This window comes from Nansenia antarctica, assembly GCF_963989245.1.
Source record: "Nansenia antarctica genome assembly, chromosome: 5".
Classification (NCBI taxonomy): Eukaryota; Metazoa; Chordata; class Actinopteri; order Argentiniformes; family Microstomatidae; genus Nansenia; species Nansenia antarctica.
In genome coordinates, this window is record NC_137690.1 from 53,123,025 (window position 1) to 53,144,671 (window position 21,647).

Genomic DNA, 21,647 nt, shown 5'->3' on the forward strand with positions numbered 1-21,647 from the left:
CTAAATGCGTGTCTTCTCAGTAGTCTATCCTCTTCATACAGAATTATACATTTTGATACATTCAACCATATGAAAAAGGTTAATACTGGTGCACACAACCATGTATATAACTCTACCCTCAACAAGGATATATGTAAACAAAGGGCCCACATGATAACATCAACTGTAGCCTATCAGTCGACTTGCGCACATCGGCCTACTGGCAGCTGGTACAGTACTTGACTGTAAAATCACTGTAGGCCTACGTGCAGAAGGAGACTATGACCAACATTCATGTTCTCACACTGACTAACAGATGTTAGCTCTTTCCAGCTAATCTGAGTCAATTTCAGATTTCTAATTTTCAAAGATTCAATGGTGTGTTCTCCTTTTCTTCCATCGTTGTGCTCACATCACTTCTTAATTTGCCTGAATGGCGAGGCTACCATCTGCCATCCGTTCCTAAATCTCCCCCCGACCCTTCCATCCTAACGCACACACACGGATAAAGGACTTATAGAGTAGACTACTATCAGTTGTGCCCTATCTTAAGCAGGACATTTTCACATAATACAAATAAGTGGTTTTCAGATAGAGCATTTAAATTCACAACAGAAAAGCAAATGGTGAAGTGACAATATTTTGTTGTTCAGAGTCTGAAATTTAAATACATTAATTTGCCCCCCCCCCCCCCCCCCCCCCCCAACGACTTAAAACATCTAAGTTGAATGGATAAGAGGGAAAAGCAGTCAATGGGACATCATTCCACTCTATATAACCTAAAGGAAAATAATCTATTTACAATCAATAACTGTATTTGCAACGATGATGAAGTAGTGATACAGCAAAACAATTATAATACATTTTCACACAAGTCTTTTCTGTTTTTAATTTCATTTTTTTTAGGAATACTCTTTCACTTTGAAAGTGTTCAAGAAGGCTGTGTAGATCAGAGGGGGGGGGGGGGGATCACAATTGTATGTATTTCAAAATTACAGAATGTGACTATATGCCATGACTTGTTACAGTACGTTGGTTACTGTAATTGTCAACATTAACATGCAAAAACTCAGTACATTTGTGATTTATGTATAACTGCATAGAAATTAAGCTGAGAAGTTTGTGTTTCATATTTCACTTCTGTAATACACACAAAAAGCTCAACTTAACAAACCACACCGTTAATGTCATGTCTGTAATCAGTGTTACAGCACAGGTATAGGGGCAACCTATAGAAAATATTCAAAGTAATTGGTCAATAATAAAACAACAATAGTTTGTTATGAAACAAATACATTATTTATTGTGTAAAAGTAAAAACATTTTTTGGAAAAATATTTTCCGGATGTATATGTGTGTGAGAGTGAAATAGAATAAATAGGGGGGGTGGGAGGGGGGAGAGAGAGAGAGAGAGAGAGAGAGAGAGAGAGAGAGAGAGAGAGAGAGAGAGAGAGAGAGAGAGAGAGAGAGAGAGAGAGAGAGAGAGAGAGAGAGAGAGAGAGATTAACCAGTCTGTCCTCATGTTGGCTGCGCCATGTCCTGGCTGTACTTACTGTCCCTGACTAAAGTGGCAGTGGATTTTCCTTCAGCCTCTCTCTGCTCACCCCTTGCACTCTTCACACACGCAAACATGCACACACAAACACATAAACAGGCAAACAGACACACACACACCACAGGCAAACAGACACACACACACAGGCAAACAGACACACACCCATAAACATGCACAGGCAGACACACACAGACAGAGAGAGACACAGAGAGACAGAGAGGGAGACAGAGAGAGAGACAGAGACAGAGACAACATTCGTGGTGGCCGAGTGGATAGTGAAGGTCATGAGTTCAAATCCCACCTGGGACCACCTCCACTAGTGTGCCCTTGAGTAAGGCACTTAACCCTAAATTACTCCAGGGAGACTGCCCCAGTAATCTCCAATTGTAAGTCACTTTGGATAAAAGCGTCTGCTAAATGGTTAAAATGTAAACATTTAAATCTGTATGATATGGTAGGCTAATAATCATGCTATTGTAGAAGAGTACCTTCCCTTGAAAGAAAGAAGGTGAAACCACTTGAAGATGATATATGAACTACATTATAGGATAATCCAGGCCTGTAATACAATGTTAGTGTCGACTTAAGACCTAATGTTACCATGGTCAATGGAAGCTGAAGGGGCAGTAACATATTTGGTTTTCTACCTTATGGTATTATGAAGCTCAGTCAACAACATCCTTGCACTGGTCCTCTGGTCTCTCACCCAGGTATGACACAGCAGCACACATCCAGGGCAGCCTACTGGTGACGCAGGAAGGGGTAAGGATGAGGGGGTGGGGGTGGAGGGATGGAGGGAAGGAAATAGAGGGGAGAGAATGAGGACGAGATAAAGCGAGACAATTGATTAGTTCAGCAAGTAAAAGTCAATAACAGTCAATAGCTGTAGCCTAGTTCATAATCCTGCAAGTAGTCTGTCAAACATGACAGCTATAGGCCTATGGCACAAAGTTAGCACACATCATTAGGGAATCATCTTGAAAAAAACTATATGTTGGTCAGTTAAATAGCACAGGCATTTATTCTACAGTATTCGACGTTTGGACGGTCTCTCTATTTTTAGATCGGATCCTATTTAATTCCCCCGCCGTCTGTGCGTCATCACCGTTCTGTTTGTTTGTCTGCCACCCCCTTCTAGTTCACCCGCATCAGGAAAACGGGTTGACGATGGGGAAGACGACTATGTGTTTGCTGCACGGTGCCGTCCACTGATTGGACACAACCTAAAACATTCGTCGCGACCTTCAAATCACAACACGGTCATCTTGAGGTGGGCGGGGGTAAATTGCAGGATTGTACACAAACCGCAGACTATTCCCATGTGATACAAAGTATCCACATCACACGAGGCGCGCTATGACCTGTACAACAGGTGACTTTTGTTTTCCCAATAAACATTGTAAGCGTTTCAAAACAACGTCACAACGTCACACGGACGTTATTTTTTTTTCTCCACTACAGTGGTAGGCTATGTCGTTTCGATTCAATCCTCACTGTAATATAATCCTGATGAGTATTTAGTGACATCTGGCGCTGAATACTGAACATAGCCTATTGAAACTAATATTCCCCAATAGGTTTTGACCATTTTATACTACATACGACTTCCCTTGACTTTAAATCCCAATGTAGGCTATTAGGAGAACTGAACACTTGTGACTGCTGTGGTTTTTAGTGACTAACCATGAGAGTATTAGGGTTAGGGTTTATGTTAGGAGACTCGCAAGGAAATTATGTGATGGGATTACATTGGCTGCATTCTAAACAATAGTTTTGATATTGATTGCAAGCACTTAAATTTGTTTATCCTCTACTGAAAAATATATATAGCCTAAATGTATTAATATAAGCTCCTTAACACAAACTCTCCATAGGTTAGACTACTTTTTCAAAAGAGTTAGTTTTATTCATGTTTTTAAAAATCGTATAGTTCTACCAATAGTAGGCCTAATCTGAACTATGGGGTGAAGATAGGGGCAGAATTTACAGTAAATTCTAGAGTAGAGTTCAAAGGCCAAGAGTAAGGCTGGAATTCAATCAAATAAGTAATGCAGAAAACCCACACAGCAAGTCTCTGCAGAGTGAAAATAGAGGAGGCCTATTCAATTAATGTTATATAAAAAACGTTTTTTTTACTATAGGTTATTTTCTTGATAATGCATAGGGATGCAGGAATTTAGGCCCTACTATTTGTCCAGAGTGAAAGTTTAATTGAAATGAAATGAAGTATTTCCACATAGGCCTAATGGTGTGTATGAGTATTGTTTCTCCATTAATCACTGGCAGTTAAACCCTTGACCAAAGGGCATCTTTTACAGGCTAATCCTAGTATTTTGAATTTCCATTACTAACTATTCATTATTGAAAGAAGGCTGGAAATGCTATTTTATCCTGTTTTTATATACACTAACTTTTGAATTGATTTAACAGCCATCCAATAATGATGCAATCCATCTGGAATTCTAACTAATGATACAATATTGACATTCAGTCTATTATCAGGTAGAGGTCAGTGTAAGTTTAGGTCACACTATTTGAATAGTCCTCCTACATGATTTATAGATGTTCAATTAACTAATCAACAAACTGTGCAACTATCCACTCAACCTGACCCTAGAACTGTTGCATGTTAACAAAGTTGCCGTTGATAGGTTGTGTACTTGTAAACTATGTATGAGGGACTAGTATGCACATAAAGTGGCACTGCGGTCCAGATGGTTTGTCAGCAGAATGCTTGGTTTACAAACTTAGTGTCAGGGCCCAGCTATGGTCGTCTTTCAAAGCTAGCCAGTCCCTGACAATGAAAGTTTGAGGCCCTGTTTGAATACTCTTAAAGTATTTTTTTCTTTTCTTCCTCGTTCCTCCCTTCCTTCAAGAAATCACTGTCTGATCTAACATGACTAATGAAATCAACGCTGTGGAAAGCTGCCTTTGACCGATCCAACCATTCTACATCAGTGAATTCCGTCAAGAGGGGAAGAAAGAGGCATTTCTGAAGTATTCAAAACAGGGCCTGAGAGTCACTGTTGAAAAGCAGTCATCTAGTCCTCATCTGATAACTGACTGAAGTGGAAGTGGACCGTTTTAAAGAGCAGATTTAGCATGTAGCATGACAATAACCACGCCAAGAGTGGAATAGTCAACTTTCAGACTTATTACACTAAAAAAGGTCTTTGCGGTCTTATTGTTGTTAACCCCACCACGTGCCATCATGCAGTTCCCTATATTGTAGGTACAGCTGGGGCTGGTGCGGTTGTTCACCTTTTACTACATATTTGAGTGACGTAGCCTACAGGGCTCGATTTTTGTGATAAAACTCAAATTCTCATCAAAATATAAAAAACTATGACGACCTATTGAATTAATGTAGATCCAATTCAGCAGCATTCTACTGAGTAAGAGTTTAGAAACACTGGTCTAAATACTGTCAATTGAACAAATTATTTGATCTTGATTGCAAGATTTGTGGGCCATCAAACAGCACCCCCGGATTAAAATTTTAGACACTTTTGAGAATAGTGATTGAAAACTAATGGAAGACAAAATCGATGAATAGCAACATCATCAGTGTGACGTTTATTGAAATGACACATCATAATGGTCTTAGAAATCTTTATACTGCTGAATGTTGCACCATAAGGAGTAAATATTCTATGGCTGACCCATGAGAAACAACCTTTTTTGACTAATTACACTCATACAAACTGGCATATACACACTAGCAAAAGGCTCATGTGCACTGAGGAACAGCTCAGTCATATTGTTCAACATTATATACGTGTCGTTTCATAGCAACGGATGGTAGTCTCTGACTCACTTTCTTAGGTACAGCAGTACACTTTAACTAAGTTGTTATCATTTTTGTTATAAAGTTCATGGATAGGAGGGCGTGATTACGTCAAGAACATCTATCGTGGTCGTGATATGTGAGCCTATTCAATCAACTGCAGACAGTGAGTTTCTGCAGTATAACACAAAAATGTGATCCTTTCCTTGTGCGACAATCAATTGAAAAAGCAATTTGTTTTCAAGGCCGTGGTGGTAGAGGAAGCAGACAAACAACAAGACACAGAGAGACACACTTCCCAAGGCTGAGAAAGAAAGTGAGCTCCCACTGTAGGTTTTCAAACTAAGGTCTTTATTCAAGTCATTACATGTAAAACATTGGTGGAGAGTCCCGTCTTTCTTCATCCCCTGCAAAAGGTACTTCTTCTTCTGCATCGGTTTAAAGTTGATGTTTCTAATCTCTCCTTAGCTATGCTGCTGTCACCCTCCTCTAAGAAATGAGAGGAGATGAGACGACACCGCCGCCAGGCAGCGAAGGGTTCTCTTCTTTACACTACTCTATGTACAAGTGAGCAAAGCCTCGCTTTTTACAAATTGAAACATTCAAAGTCAGAACATTTAGCTTCGGTTTTCACCAACTACACACAAACGGATACTGTAGCAAAAAATAATATCTATGTACATTCTCTTTGAGTCTACGCATGTTAAAAGGTAGGGTAAACAGAAAGAGAAGTCGATGCAATTCCTATTGCATTCTGGGTAGGGTCTTTGATATCAGCCTCAACTTTTTTGATTGAATTATGACCGGAACATAGCATTAACTACATGTCTCTGACACTGTCTTTGCGAAACTAAACTAAATTTAAAAATACAGTTGAAATAATGAACAGTAGTCTAAGACCAGCTCACTCACGCAGATGCATACACACAGCCATACACACAGGAAACACACAGTCACACAGAGCTACGTCAGAGGGGGAGATTAATTAAAGGTTTAATTAATGCAATGCTTTATATATATATATATTTTGAACAAATAATTAGAACACAAACCTAAAAAAAAAAACTGATTTATATAGCCACCTCTTATTTTCTTCCATCCCCGGTCTCCAACCATCTGGTCCACCACGCCATTCATTCTTCCTCCTCCAATTCCATCTGTCCATTTCCTCTCCTCCTCTCAGGCCTTTCTTCTTCCATGCCTTGCTGTCGTCCAAATCTTTTTCCTTGTCCTCCAACTGTTCTCTTCCATTTCACTCTCCCTCCTACTCCACTCCGCTTTTTGCTTTAAAACTATACTTAAATTTAACCTCTTTCCAAATCCATCTGTCCACTGTTCTTCTACAGTACCCGCGTGCACATTGACAGGCCGAGACGTTTGACGTTTTCATACTGTGTGACACATACAGTAGGTGATTGTCACATCCATTGACACATCCATATGCTATGCACTGTTACTCAGTCAGAACCGTGGAGGTAAGTGTGGTCTTTTCGGGGGGAAGAACGGTGCCCCTGGTCCCCCTCCTCTTGGGTGTCCACCAAAGGGAGGGCCTGGCCGCTTCCCCCTCAACATCTGCCTTGGTTCTGGGCCGTGGAACGGCGGACGGGGGGGTCCACGGGGGTGGCCCCTGGGGTGAGGGGGGTAATGTGAAGGGTGGGGAGGACGTTGGGGGGGTCGGGGAGGCGGGGGCCGTCTGAGCTCAGGGCGGGGGGGCAGGGGGTGCCTGTGGGGGTAGTCATGGTAGTAAGGGTCCTCTGAGGGAGAGAGGGGGGGCGTGAGACGCTCTCTACCAGAGCGGTAGTAGGGGTCATCAATAGGCAGGTGATGAAGGTCTTCGGGGTGACGGTAGTGGTCGTCAGGGTGACGAGGAGGGAGAACTTGAGGGTAGCAACGGAGGTCGCCAGGATGCCTGCGGAGGTCGTCAAGGGGATGGAGGTTGTCGGGTTGATGGTGCAGGTTGTCGGGTTGATGGTGCAGGTTGTCTTGGTAGCGGCGGAGGTCGTCGTCAGGGTGGTGGCGCGTGTCGTCTGGGTGACGACGGAAGTCGTCGTGGTAACGAAGGAGGTCGTCAGGATGACGATGGAGGTCACCGGGGTGGCGGTGAAAGTCGTCAGCGTGATGCATGGACTTATGCTGGTGGTCTTGGACCATGACCTCCCCAACATGGTCGCCGCTGACGCTCGCTCTGTCCCCCTCCATCTCAGGGTTTGGTAACGGTGGCTCCACGGACACCATCACCCCACCGACCATCACAGAAGAGGGCGGGACCAGGAAGTCCTGGGGTGGGTGCTGGTGCCCAGGGACTGGTGGAGGCGGGAGCTGAGGAATGGGGGGCAGAGGGGTGGTGAAGAATCTGGAGTTGTTAGCCCTTGTCTGGGGATCCTGCCCCTGGTAGGGCTCCTGTCCCTGGCCGGGGTACTGTCCTGGGACAGTGCTGTTAGTACCACCCCCTGGAGCAGCCATGCTGTGGTTACTGGGAAGATGAGGCGTGTGTCCAACTTGATAGGCATTACCATACCATCCTCCTTCAGCTCCTCCAGAGGTCCCCCCCGCCGCCACAGGCCCACTGCTGCTGTTGCCTTGTGCGTTACTGGGCGGCGGCCCGTCCCTGTGTTGGGGTGGGCCTGACACCCGCGTGGCGATGTGCTGGTGGTGTCCAAACCCTGCCTCTGCGTGCACCCCCTCCTTCCCTCCGTAGGGGAGCTGGTGGTGGTGGTACTCTTGCCCGTTCTGAGGCCCTTGGAGCGTGTGGGCGTGATGGGGTTTGTTGGGGTCTTGCCAGGAGGGCTCGTTGTGGTAAGCGGTAGGAGACAGGCTCCCGTCAGCTGGTTTGGTACCCCCACCGGAGGGGGTCCGGGCTCGGTTGGACAGGAACAGATCTGGGCCGGGCTTGTCCATGATCTCGTCCTGAGTCGGGGTGCCTCCTCCGGTCTCGGCCTCGTCCCGCACCGGGGTCCCCCCCAGGTTGTCTGCCCCTGCTAACGGGCTGAGGTCACTGCTGCCTCCCTGGAGGGCCTCGCTGGCCAAGGCCAGGTTGAAGGCGCTGAAACCAGGGTTCCCTTGGAGGAAGCTGTGGATCTTGGACTCCAGGGTTGAGATGGAGGTCTTTTGGTCTTTCTGCTGTTCAGTCCTCACGCCTCTGGGTGTGGCCGTCGTAGCCGGGGTGGCGACGGGTGCTGTCTGAGGGGCGGTGTTAGACACTACTGTGGAGACCGGTGGTGAAGGCATGGGCGTGGTGGAGGAGAGAAGGAGGCCTCGGGAGGGTGCTGCAGGGATGGAGGCTGGGGGAGGGACCCTGCCTGTACTGGACGAGCTTGAGGAGACGCTTCCTGCCGGGCTGTGAAGGAGGGAGGAGAGGCCTGAGTGGAGAGAGAGAGACAGAGAGAAAGAGAGAGAGAGAGATCAAAGAAAGACAAATATTAAAAAACCTGAATAATTCTGTCAGTAGCGGATGATAAAAGAATAACGGGGGGCGCTTAGGTGACGTAGGTTAAGCGTTGACCATGTAACCGCAGGGTCCCCGGTTCGATTCCGGCCGGGGACATATCCTGCATGTCATCCCTCCTCTCTCTCTCACCCATCCTTCCTGTCTAAATCTCTACTGTATCTGTCAATAAAATGAAAAATATGAGTGGGACTGCCCCACTCAGAAAAAAATTACTTAAACAAAAAAAAAAAAGAAGAGCGATATATAAGAGTTGGATCTCTCTATTAATAAACAACATTTGCTGTCCTTGGTGCATTTGCGTCTGTCCACATCTTCCAAGCCTCTAAACCGTATGTAGAAAATGTGCTCCTCTAAAAATTATTTAAAATGTTCTCACCCTGCAGACCGCTGGCCTGGCCCTGAGTGTTGGACAGGGCACTGAGGATCTCCTCAGGAATCACGTCCACTTTAGACAGGATGTTGGCCAGTGGGCTGGCCACCTGGGGGGTCACTGGGGCAGGGGGGGTGGTCTTCAGTGTGTAGTCGAAGGAGGAGGCTGGGGCTGGAGAGGAAGAGGTCCCTGGAGACACTCCTGGGGGAGACAGAGTCCGGCTTCATTTAAAAAAGAGGCAATCTGGGATTCAAACAACAACAAAAGCAGTCCCCCCCCCCCCTCCCATATTGTTTAATGAACAGTTGAGGGATGGGGCTGGAATTGTAAGCACTCTCAAATTCATAGACGGTAGGCTTGGGCTTTCAACATGAATCAAACTACTGCAAGTAGTTTTTATCTCTGACCATCGTTACCAGCCCAACAGTCAGATTGACCACTAGGGGTGCAACGGTTCAGTTGACCCACGGTTAGGTATGAACCTCGGCTTTTGGGTCACGGTTTCGGTTCGGTTTCGGTACGTGTTTTGTGCGTAAGGAGGAAAAAAATGCTACTATTTATTTACAAACGGTTACTTCATTTTGCTTATACTTATGGAACTTTAACATTCAGACAGATTCCAGAATATGACTGGTATATTGTATAATATAAAAAATACATAAATATATATAAACAAATTTGATATCAAACATTAATGACCACCTCCACTCCTCATACAAGAGTTATTGATCATGCCTTGTGTTGCTTGTGTGCAAGTTTAATTTAGACAATGTTTATTAAATCATTCTGTGTACCACATGTACAAAAGAAGAGATCTGGTGAGGCTGCATTCTCATTTTATGCACCCAAATTGTGGAATGTACTGCCAGTCTACATTAGAGATGCAACCTCAGCAAATATATAAAGTCAAGACTAAAAACCTTTAAATGACTAAATAGTTAAATGATGATTATATAATGATTAAAGCACTTTGAGCTGCAACGTTTGCAGGAAAAGTGCTATACAAATAAACGTTATTATTATTATTATTAATGACAGAAATAAACCGGTATAAGCTTAAAGGAGCCTAGTTCACAATCAACGGCGGGCATCACAATCAAGGTCACATCGTGAGGTATTATGATTGGTTGTTTATATGATGTAACAGCAAGCAAGAGAATGTTATTTCTATGTCACAATTAACAGGATGCTATGAGGATGTAACAGTGGCTAGAGATACAATGTGAGACCTATGACATCACAATAACTGATTCAAATATGTAATAGAGGTTAGCAGTGCCTTTATGTTAACTATTAAGTCACAATAAGCTGAACCTCCTCACCTGTGTTCTTCATGACAGAGGTGATGCTGCTGAGGATAGAGCTAATTTTATCCAGGTCTACATGGGCCAGGTTGCCTGAGCATGATGGGTTGGTTCCTGAGTTTGCGGGCGTTGACGGCGTGGCCTGTTTGATGGACGTCACCTCTGTTGTGGCCACTGGCGTCTGCGTGACAACAGGGACCGGATTGGGCAGCACTGTGGGGGCAGGGCTGGCAACGTGCTCCTGAACTGGAAATGGAAAACAGGAAATATTCAATGACACATACTATAACTGTGTGTTAATGAAAACAGTGTCTTTGCAATACTCAAGGGCCTTATTAGCACCTGAACAGACCCCTAACATCATCACCCCATCACATTCCCTAACCCTAATATAATAACAATAATTAGGGATGCTCCGATTTATCGGCCACCGATTTAAATCGGCCGATTTCACTCCAAATGACTCGATCGGTGATCGGCAAAAATGGCCGATCGCAAAAACATATTTTATTTTTTTTTCCCCTGGGGAAGACAGATAACTGAACAGAAAACATAGGAGGACGTAACAGTATGTAAACCATGACCACGTTTATGATGTCTTTTATACAGCCATATCGACTGACTTGGGCTTCAGGCCCTAACTGGGTGATAGGCCAGACCTTTACTATGCCATAAAAATGGGTCTGCGTTTGCTTGGTGCCTAATGGATCAAAACTTTTGTCTAAAAAGCAAAAAATATGTAGGCTATCCAGTCAGTAGGCCTACAGTTATGTATTTTTAAAAAAATCGGTATCGGTATCGGTTGATCTTGAGGAAAAAAATCGGTGATCGGTATCGGCCCCAAAAATCCAGATCGGAGCATCCCTAGCAATAATAATAATAATAATAACAATAATAATAATAACACCCCTCACCTATTATGCTGACACTTTCCTCCTCCTCCTCCTCTGAGAGCTCCATGTCCTCCACATCGCGGTTGTCTTTATCCCCGACTGTGAAGCCCTGTTTGGGGGACCCTCCAGGAGAGGACAGGGGGCTTGGTGCTTCCCCCAGGGTGATATCTGCCTCGTCATCCATGGCCTGGCCATCAAGGTCGGGGTCAACGTCCAGGTGGGCCTCCAGACCCCGGAAGGGGGACTCAGAGCCCGAGGGGGAAGGGGCATCAGCGGAGGGGGAGGGAATGGGCGAATCGTCCAGGTCCGGTAACGTGGACTTCAGGGTGTCCAGCTTACGCTTGAGGTGCAACACCCGGTTGGCAAACGTCTTGTAGGCCTTGATGTGAATATCAGAATATTATTATTTTATTAGAACACTCTGACTGACAAGCATTGCACAAATCAGAATCTCTACTTAACTGACTTGACTCGAATAGACACAGTATGAAATACAGCTGCAAGCAGCAATGGAATGGGGTTTAAGCTATGAAGCATCATCATCATCATCATCATCATCATCATCATCATCATCATCAAGGTTCAGCACAGGTCTTTGGGGGGGGGCCTTCATGCCCATGAAAATGTGTATGTGAAGTGAACAAACTGACCTGTATTTAGAACTGTTTTAATAGGGCAATATGAAATTGGAAGTTTGAGTACAACTCACGGTGGCAACGATCTTGACCTCCTTATACTGCATCTCGTAGAAAATGTCTGCATTTCCCAGAGCGTCCAATAGAGGGGGCCCTCCTTTGGACTGTCGGTCCAAGAAGCTGACGAACTCCTGGAGCTTAGTACTGCCATCCTCAAAATCTTTAGAGAACTTCTTTCCTCCAGCCTTATCTGTAAAGGGGTACATTGATGAGGGGGGAGGGGGAGAGAGAGAGAGGGAGGGAGAGTTGTGAAACAATCCTTGCTTCATAATAGGGATAATGTTTTGTTTTTTTCTTTCTTGCCAACGAGACGCACCTTTATTTGTTTAAGTTACTGAGCCAATGTCCATTTACAACATGGCAGGAAATTCAGACATGTGTATGTGTGAGCTGCTTTTCTATGTGCACCTTTCAGTTTCTTGAGAGCCTCAGTGCTGCAGACGTCCACCCTCATGGCAGCCAGCTGCTTCTCCTTCATCTCCACCTCCTCCACAGAGCTCTTGTATCTGGAGAGGTGCTCGACGAAGGCCTGGGGCTGTAGGAAACATAACACAGAAACACACAATTAAGACACAACAACCAACAGTAACTTGGGGTTCAGCTTATGATACTAGTTCTTTCATCAGCTTTTCATTTACTTGGAGTTATTGTAACAGTTCTCAGGGTGATTTATGGAGTTATTGTTCACAGAATATAAACACAGCTGAGGTCTATAGAAACAAGGAAAACGGTTCAACAGTTGGTGGTGTACACCTACCACAAACTCAGCGACAATCTTGGACTTGAGAGCAGCATTGGAGTTGACTGTATCTGGAATGATATATAACAAGTACACCAAATACACATCAGAAAGTTCACATTTCAACACAAAGAATGTGTGAAATACAACATGTAAAAACCATGCATTGTCAACATAGCATTTCACACAGATTACATTAAACATTAAAGTGTGACACTATTACAACTTAGTCTACACAGTGTGGAGACAGAGGTTCCACCTAAACCTCATGAGACCTCTTCATCCCCTCTACCCTCCTGTACAGATTCTCTACTGTAAATAATAATAATAAAAATGTATTATTCTTCCTTCCTCCAGCCCCTGGCCCGAGCATCGGTTACTTTTTCTTGCGATGAATGATGGATAGAGGATTCACTTACTTAAACAAATGTATCTGCTGTAAGTCGCTTTGGATAAAGGCGTCTGCTAAATGCTGAAAATGTGAATGTAAATGTAATGATGTAGGTTCTGTTGCACTTACTATTAAGCTCTTCAGCAGCAGCAGAAGGAGGAGACTCTTCTTTGACCCGACTGGCCCTCAACTCAGCTATAAGCTCCTGCGTGTACACACCCCTCTCTTCCCAGATGGTCAGGATCCTCTCCACTGACCTCACTACCTTCGGGTCCTCCACATTACTGCAGCAGACAGAGAGAGACATTTGTGACACGCCTGGTCATTTGGGCCGCAGGTCAGAAACCATTCAAAATGTTCTGACTTTTTTAAATTTCAATTTGAAACACAGAAATACATTTCAACGTTGTTGAAAATCACAACACAAACACGCTAGTCAAGCAAAAATACTGCAATGCAATGGATTCAGTGAGTAATCCCCACTGCTACCTAGTTAACTATAACACTACTTCACATTGTTAGCAGGCTCACAAAACAAGCTGTGTCGGTTCATTAATGAGTGCGTCATTGATTTTCAAGAACGCTGAAATGTGTTTACATTTTTAGAAATAAAAGTCTGAACATTAACATTAACCGACTTGCGGAGCAATTGACCAGACCGTGTCACATTTGAGATGCACTTGATTAAGCTTTTAAGGCAGACTGGAACCAATGCAATGCTAAGCTAAGCGAAGCTTGTTTATGTACACCTCAAGTTCCTAATATATTTGGAATGGAAATGTATACAAACACATAGTGGTCCTCTGTGGCTCTGTTGGTAGAGCATGGTGCTAACGCTTAGGTTGTGGGTTCGAGTCCCGCTGAGAACATATATACTGACAAATGTATGGACTCACGGCAATGTCAGTCGCTTTGGATAAAAGAGTCAGCTATATGGCATATATCACATATTATATTAAACACAAATATATTTCTATATCTATTATATTTATATATTATAGTTCACTCACTTGAGCAGCTGGAAGGCCTCGGGGAGGACCCCAGCGAAGGCTGTACGGTACACCAAAGCATTCTTCCTCTTACAGTTCTGGATGACATCGTTGGCCAGGTACAACAAGTTGAGCCGGTGAGAAGAATCAGCTAGCAGGAGAGGAAAAATAAAACAGCAGGAGGGAAAACATTGAAGAGGGGGTAATCTGAACATCACAGTGGTTGGGTAGTTTACAAACTGAACAGCAGTACCCTACTAATGACATATAAATACATATATAAATACATATAATATAAATTATCTTATGCTACACATCCTTTGCAAATGGGATAGTGGACAATCCATCCAAGACGCCCCTAGTAGAAATATTGTTCAAGAAATTATACACTCTGTAGTTGTGTTGAAAAAGAAAATATATGCAAAAATACCAAATGGCTTGTTTATTTCATGTGTCCAGTTCTATATTTACATTTTTGGCATTTAGCAGACGCCTTTATCCAAAGCGACTTACAACAAATACATTTGTCTAAGTAAGTGAATCATCTATCCATCAGTCAGAATAAGACAAAGTAATCTATGCTAGTGCCAGGGGCCATTGGCAGTTACAATGCTAGAAGAAGGAAAATCTACTCTTTTTTTTGTTTTGTTTTATGCCTACAGTAGAGAAACTGTACACGGAGGTAGTGGAGATGAAGAGGTCTTTAGTAGGGATAGTTAAGATGTAGCGTGAACAAACAGGGCGCTGATGTCAAATCAATAATACTGTCATTACTACAATATTAGACCTGCAGGAACCATACCATACCAGTGTTCTCACCTCACCTGCTTTAGGCTAACTGACCTTTACTTTGTTTCGTACTAACTAACAGACACTGACACGTCATGTTTTGAGTTGTCTGTATGCTAAGCACTAATGTTATCCTTGAAACATAACGGCCAGGTGCCAGATAGCCTTTGGCAGCTGAGGCCATTCCATTCCTGTTTCAAAGGAGTAAGACAAAGCTTTGTCCAAGGCTAAGTATGCTCCAAGCCTGGGCAGAAAATGAAAACAGCTCCAAGACACAACACTGACATGTGAAAAAGCCTTTAACGAACCTGAATATTTAACAATAACAACATAAGGCAAAAACCATGTTTATTCTCCCTCTCTTAATCAAACAAACAAGCACATATGTGACAGCAGCTTGTGAAACCGGGAACAATTTCGCAACCGACGGACCGTTCAGATTTGTATTCAGAAAAATGGAAATAAATTTCAATGTTGTTGAAAATCAATGACACACTCGCTAGTCAAGTAAAAAATATTGCAATGCAATGGATTCTATGAGTAATCCCCACTACTACCTAATTAGTGTAGAGTAGTGGGGATTACTCACAGAATCCATTGCATTGCAATGTTTTGACTTGTTTTGGCTCATTGATTTTTAACAACCTTGAAATGTATTTAACATTTTCTGAATATATATATTTTTTGATTGGTTGGCGACTTTGATTGGTTGGCGACAGCTGCTGTCACATATTCAAACAGTCCACAAGATGATTAGCAAAAACCAGGTCAGCCCTGATTCCCCAAAAAATGGTAGTAGGCCCTAATCTATTTCAACATGCAACATGAAAGAGAACATTTAGCTTCCAATACATAAATACACGACTCCCCAGCAAGTAAAAACAAAGACACGTTTTCAAAGGACCACTTAAGCCTATATGGCATAGCATGTGGGCCTCAGGCCTACATCAGTTTCTGCTGCTGGATGTCAAGGGATTACACTGACAGCCCAATAAAAGGGCTGCAAAGATTATTAAAATAAATGAAATTGACTATTATAATTGACTAAATTTTTGGCGTACCTTATCATAATCTGTCAGATGCACTCCGAAATATATTTAACAACAGCCACTGTTGGAGAGAGGACAATCTCAGCGTGTTAGGATACCATTATCATGTTCCAACACCCAAAATTGAGCATGACATGCATTTTAAGTGATGACATTGAGTATTAGCTTACAGTGATATTTATATTACTAAGTGTTACAGTGATACTGAGAAGAATATGTTTCTTTATCCTCTTTTTTTCGCTCTCTTTATCCTGCCAGAATATCTCAACATATCATTGTTATGGTGTGTGTGAATACCTGAGCCACTTCAGTGGTTTGTCAAAATCTTTTCTATCTTTTGTTGAATTTTAGTGTTCTATAGAATATATTAGAAGATTAGAATAATAATAATAATTAAAAAATATATACATTATTTTAAAAATTCAATTATAATAATTCTTCCTTCTTCTAGCATTATGACTGCCAATGGCCGCTGGCCCGAGCAGAGATGAGCTACTTTTCTTGTGAGGACTGATGGATAGATGATTCGCTTAGGCTACTTTACAAATGTAAGTTGCTTTGGATAAAGGCGTCTGCTAAATGCCAAAAATGTAAATGTATCCTTATTCCACTTGTAATAACATACAGCACACTCTAATAATTATAATAACAAAAACTGATATTATGCAGTTAAGTATGTATTATGTGCATTTTAACAAAAATGTTTTTGTAGAATAATGACAGTTAGTGACTACACAAGTATAAGACAGGTATAGGGCACCTTAATGTCAAGCATGACTCACGATCAGAGCCAATTATTTTTCACCTTGACCACAACAAACCAAGATGGCCTAGCCTCAACACAGCTCTCAAAGACAACCTGTCCATTAGCACACATCATGCAAGAGAAGGGGCACCTGCCTGGACCCTTAAACAATATATTTGAATAGCAAATTTCCGGACTTTTGCATGGCACTTCAGGTAAATTAACAGGCCAACAGCTGTACCTTTCAGCAAACCACCCATCACTGTTCAGGCTTTTTCTTTACTAATATAATATAGCCTAATATATGCCATTTAGCTGACGCTTATATCCAAAGCGACTTAGCCTACATTGCAGTGAGTGCATACATTTTTTTGTATATAGCCTATGGTTCAGGATAAAAAATACTCTTCACCAACAAAGACTATTTGACTGAATATTCACAAGCCATTCTTTGTCCAAAAAGAGAGCCACATCAGCCCAACCCACCTCCTACTGTAAACCACTCACTGACAATCTCTAATTCAGAGACATACCTGTATCAAGACTGAACCTGCATAGTGTAATTCAGCAACATGTATAGTTCCGTTCATTCACGATATTCTGTATAGCACAGTATATACTGCAAAACAATTGACAATAGTCATCTAAGGGCTGCTGCAACTGTTATTCGAATTGATTAGGCTAGTTGATTAGGCTAGTTGGTGTGCACAACAAATCATCTCAGTGCTTTAGGGTAACAATATCATATTACAACACCCGTAATTGAGCATGTGACAATAATGTTAAGTATTCAAGATAGAGAAGAATAGACTAATGCTTCTAATGCTTTAGAAATAGTCATATTTATAATGTGTGTTTAGTGTGTGTGTGCCAACCAACTGAGCCTCTTTAGTGAGATTCTGGTCAAATGTTAACTAGTTGAAAGTCATGATTCTATATCATATTCAATTATTCAACAGAATACTCACAACTACTACACAAATAGCCTAGTTTAGTTGCAGTCCTAAAAGTATCAGAGGGTATTTGAAACACCAAGCCAATGCACAGAGGTACACACACTCGGATCATCAATATTGTAAAACTGCCAAAAAATATCTTGTCACACTCAAAACACAGCAGAAGATAGGAGAGCACAGAGACAGTGTTCCATCCAGGAGAACTGATCAATACAGTGATGAAATCAGGCCTGTAGGCATTGCTCTCTTGACCAGCACTGCCATAGCAAGATCTGATCAAACACAGTTAAGTAGAGTTTCCCCCATGCCCAATGAACTCACTAGAGGCCGAGATTTGAGAGCTTTTGCACAGCACATTGTCAACTTGCAGAATCACAAACTTCTACAGTTCTACACTACGCAGAATGTCCTAACGTTGGTTACACATTATTGGCCATATCTTTTCTCTTCAGCAAAAACTACTGAAACCCCCCCAAGCAACAAATGTCAAATGGTGGGCGAATCTGCCCACTTCTGCAATTCACTGCAAAGTCTTCTGCACCTCACTAAAGTAGTAAAGACTGACAGCTGTGACTGTAACACACATGACCATGTAACAGTACACAAACAAGGCTAATGAGATCCAAAGTGGATCCTTCCCTCCCTCCCTTCAAAGCTTGGAACTGCAGAACGTAAACGAGACGTCTGAGCACATTTAGACACAGAGTTAGTGAGTTCACAAGACACAGAGACTTGTAGTCCCCAGCTCCACACACAGATGACGGTGTGGCAGTTATCATTTTCATTATCAGCTATATCATATCATATTCATAGCTTGCCTCTACTCTTTCAAACCTCAACTTTCTAGCTAGCCAAAGGAAGCTACTAGCTACCTAGCACCGTTGTTGTTGTAGCCATAGCAAATGCTTGTTGCACGTTTAATAAAGTGACTGGGGGCATTTGAGTTACGTCACGTGACCTTGTATGTAACAGCTACAGATTTGACTGGTATCAAAAAATGCCATCTGGAGCTGACAAGAGAAGTTCCCCAGCTAGGCTAGCTAGCTAGCTACAGCATTGACATAGCTAATAAACAAGCCTGCCTGCAGCTATACTACCATCACTTAGCTAGCTTAGCATAGCAACTCACATTTCCTCAACCATTTCGTCCAGTACTTCACGACCAGGCTGTGGTATTTCTTGTTCTCGATGCACCAGATTGACAGTCCTTGGATTGATTCCATTGTGTTCGACAATGCTTGAAACCGTCGGTCCAGAGAGGACTCCAGGGCGGTAGAAGAGCCACGACTGTTCCCACTTGACGCACCAGTTCCAGCAGCCATTTCCCAAGCTGCTTCCCCCTGCTGCTGCTAGCCTAGCCTAGCCTAGCCGCCTCACTAGACGCGTTGATCAGCGCAGACAGATCCAGTCTGTAGGTCAGGGGGCACTTCTGCCGCCCGCGTAATTCATTTTTTAGTTTTTTCTTTTATTGTTCAGAGACAGTAATATTAATTATTAGTGGTCACTCTTCATTTGTTGTAACGCATACAAATAAAGCCATTTATAAATGTTACTATCTTGTGTTGTTGTTGTTGGCTTTCACAAACTGTTCCTTTTCATCTGTCAAAGGCATGTATGTTGCGCCACCATGTGGTTACCGGCAAAGATGTGGTTGACTTATTTTTTGTGACTTAAGCCGGGCAGAGACTGTGCAATGTTATGTCGGTGAACCCCTTACACTGCACGACTGAAAGTTTCAGTCCTACCGTCTCCGACTTGATCAGACCTTACGACGTGCGTGCTCACACTGTACGATTGCTCTCAGTCACGACTTGTACAGTTGTTGAAATTGTTCGATTGTGAACTGTAGGACCACCCACACTTCACAAGCCACGACGAAAATGTCTGACCTGCCAGAAATGTGTCGGCAGGTCGTAGCCTCGTCTTTAGAACGTAGGAGCAATTAGTCGTTGATCGCTGACTCTCTCACACTGTGCGACTTACGACGTCCCGATTCGTGGACAAATCGCACAGTCTATGCCCGGTTTTAACGTGACTGGCTTCAAGTGTTCTGCCTTTTGGTGCTACCTATCCAGATGTTCTCCTCAGCGGCTGTGCGCGTTTGCTTTGTTGCCGAATGTAATTAGATGACAATGCAACAAACGTAGATATTAAGCGGGAAAACAGACCCGTAGGTCCTAACGATTAGGATGACCGGCGTTAAATTCAAATTCGAGATGTGATAGCTGTCTCCTTGTTGCTTTTTCATTGCGGTTTTATCACTAGTCCAACGAGCCTAAATATATTTATACCCGTAGAAGGTGTATTTTACAACTAGGCCTTCAGATATTCTCTCGCAATTCAACCGCCTTCTAATAACCTCACTCTACTGTCATTCATAGTAACCACCCCATACAGTGACGATCTGCACTGCTTTATACACACATGCAATAAGTTACCTGGACTATGGAAGGAGAGGACATGTAATGAAGGGGTCTACAAACATGACATGTCACATGGTGACATACAGGTGATAGTAACAGATAGTAAAGCTTATTGCCCACGCTCCATCCAATTTAGGAGGGGTTGCGCAATCAGAGGTCGCTGTCTCACCTGTTGTCTCTCCCTGGAGCTCCGCAAATTTGCCAATTTGGACTGTAAACAAATTATTGGAATCATACAGAAATTACATTACAACACAGATCAGTGGAAAAGTAGGGCAAAGTATTTTTCATTTATTTCCAGATTATGAAAGTGCAGATTGTACACTTTTAAATGATGTGTCATACATTGCAATCTGAAAAATAGTTATTAGAGACATAAGCTTATTTGAATGTTGGTACACCTCGAACCAAATAGCTGAGAAACTAGCTCTGAATCAAAACACACGCAAAACGTAAGAAGGAACATGAACATCTAATTGCATGTTTATCACATCACAACATGCTGATAGAACGTTAACATGTAAAAAAAAAAAAAAAAAAAAAAACTACACATAATTAGATGATCACATAATTAGATGATCACTTGCTTTTTAACCCTTTGAAATGCACATGTCACATTGTCATTACCGTAAACGGTTTGCGCAATCGGAAAAATCCCAACGGTTCCTGAAAGCTGAGAAGCTGAGCTTTTCGCCCAAAAAATGAATTTGCAGACACAGGCCTATGTCGGGGGCGACGACGACGGTGCAAAATCTGCAATGTGAGCACCTGTCTGCAGCAAAAGAGGAACTGCTTCAGGGATGTCCACTAAGGCCCAACAGTGTGACATAGGCCTGTGTCTGCAGCCAGAGAGGAGAGAGTTCAAAAAAACGTATAGGTAGCCTACATAGTTTTCTTTTTTGGGCCTGTTTTTCCAAACTAAGAGCCCAAGGCTCACCAACTTTCTTGGACAGAGTATCTATTTACTAAAAACATGTCAAATCAAATTCCGTTTTTCTTGATATTACACTGTTATTACACTGTTATAACATACAATAATGTTCAATAACTGCCAGATATTGAAAGTATAAGTAATCCTGGAAAAAGGGGCAAAAGCACTTACTCACAGGACATTTTCTGACCCTTTTATAGCCAAAACAACAAAATAACTCCAGACGACCATTAGGGGGCCTCAATTCTTAAAGTTTGTTTACAAGACATTTATCACTTACCCAGTAGCCTACGGCAGATGATACAGTGAATCCAATTCATAAATGTAGTGATCCTAAAACTGTTATTTGTTATATGAAGAAGGCTCTTCAACACTTTCGTAATATGCTAAAAAAAAACAGAAACTTTTTTTATTTTATTTTTAAAGAAGCTTTTTGGTGATTTGTGCAACTTGCGAATTGCCGACATGCGGACCTTTTCACCAGATCATGTTGCAAATCTTTTTTTTTTACTTTTCGTAAAAGCGATTTTCATTGAAGTATGACAGATGAGGCTCTGCATCCCCTGCCTCCCATGACCCTGATGGAAACCAGACACACCAGAAT

The 21,647-nt window shown here is 42.7% G+C and overlaps 1 protein-coding gene across 1 annotated transcript; it reads right to left on the reverse strand.

Moving 5' to 3' along the window:
* Positions 1 to 1,424: 1,424 nt before the first annotated feature.
* Positions 1,425 to 19,011, reverse strand: rprd2a (regulation of nuclear pre-mRNA domain containing 2a; the record flags this gene model as incomplete). Its single annotated transcript, XM_080531725.1, has 11 exons — positions 1,425 to 2,278; positions 6,404 to 8,680; positions 9,146 to 9,340; positions 10,462 to 10,689; positions 11,358 to 11,715; positions 12,046 to 12,221; positions 12,440 to 12,566; positions 12,789 to 12,841; positions 13,291 to 13,445; positions 14,172 to 14,301; positions 18,819 to 19,011. The coding sequence occupies 10 exons, from the start codon at positions 19,009 to 19,011 to the stop codon at positions 6,783 to 6,785; spliced, it is 3,513 nt and encodes a 1,170-aa protein (XP_080387851.1). The 3' UTR covers positions 1,425 to 2,278; positions 6,404 to 6,782.
* Positions 19,012 to 21,647: the final 2,636 nt, after the last annotated feature.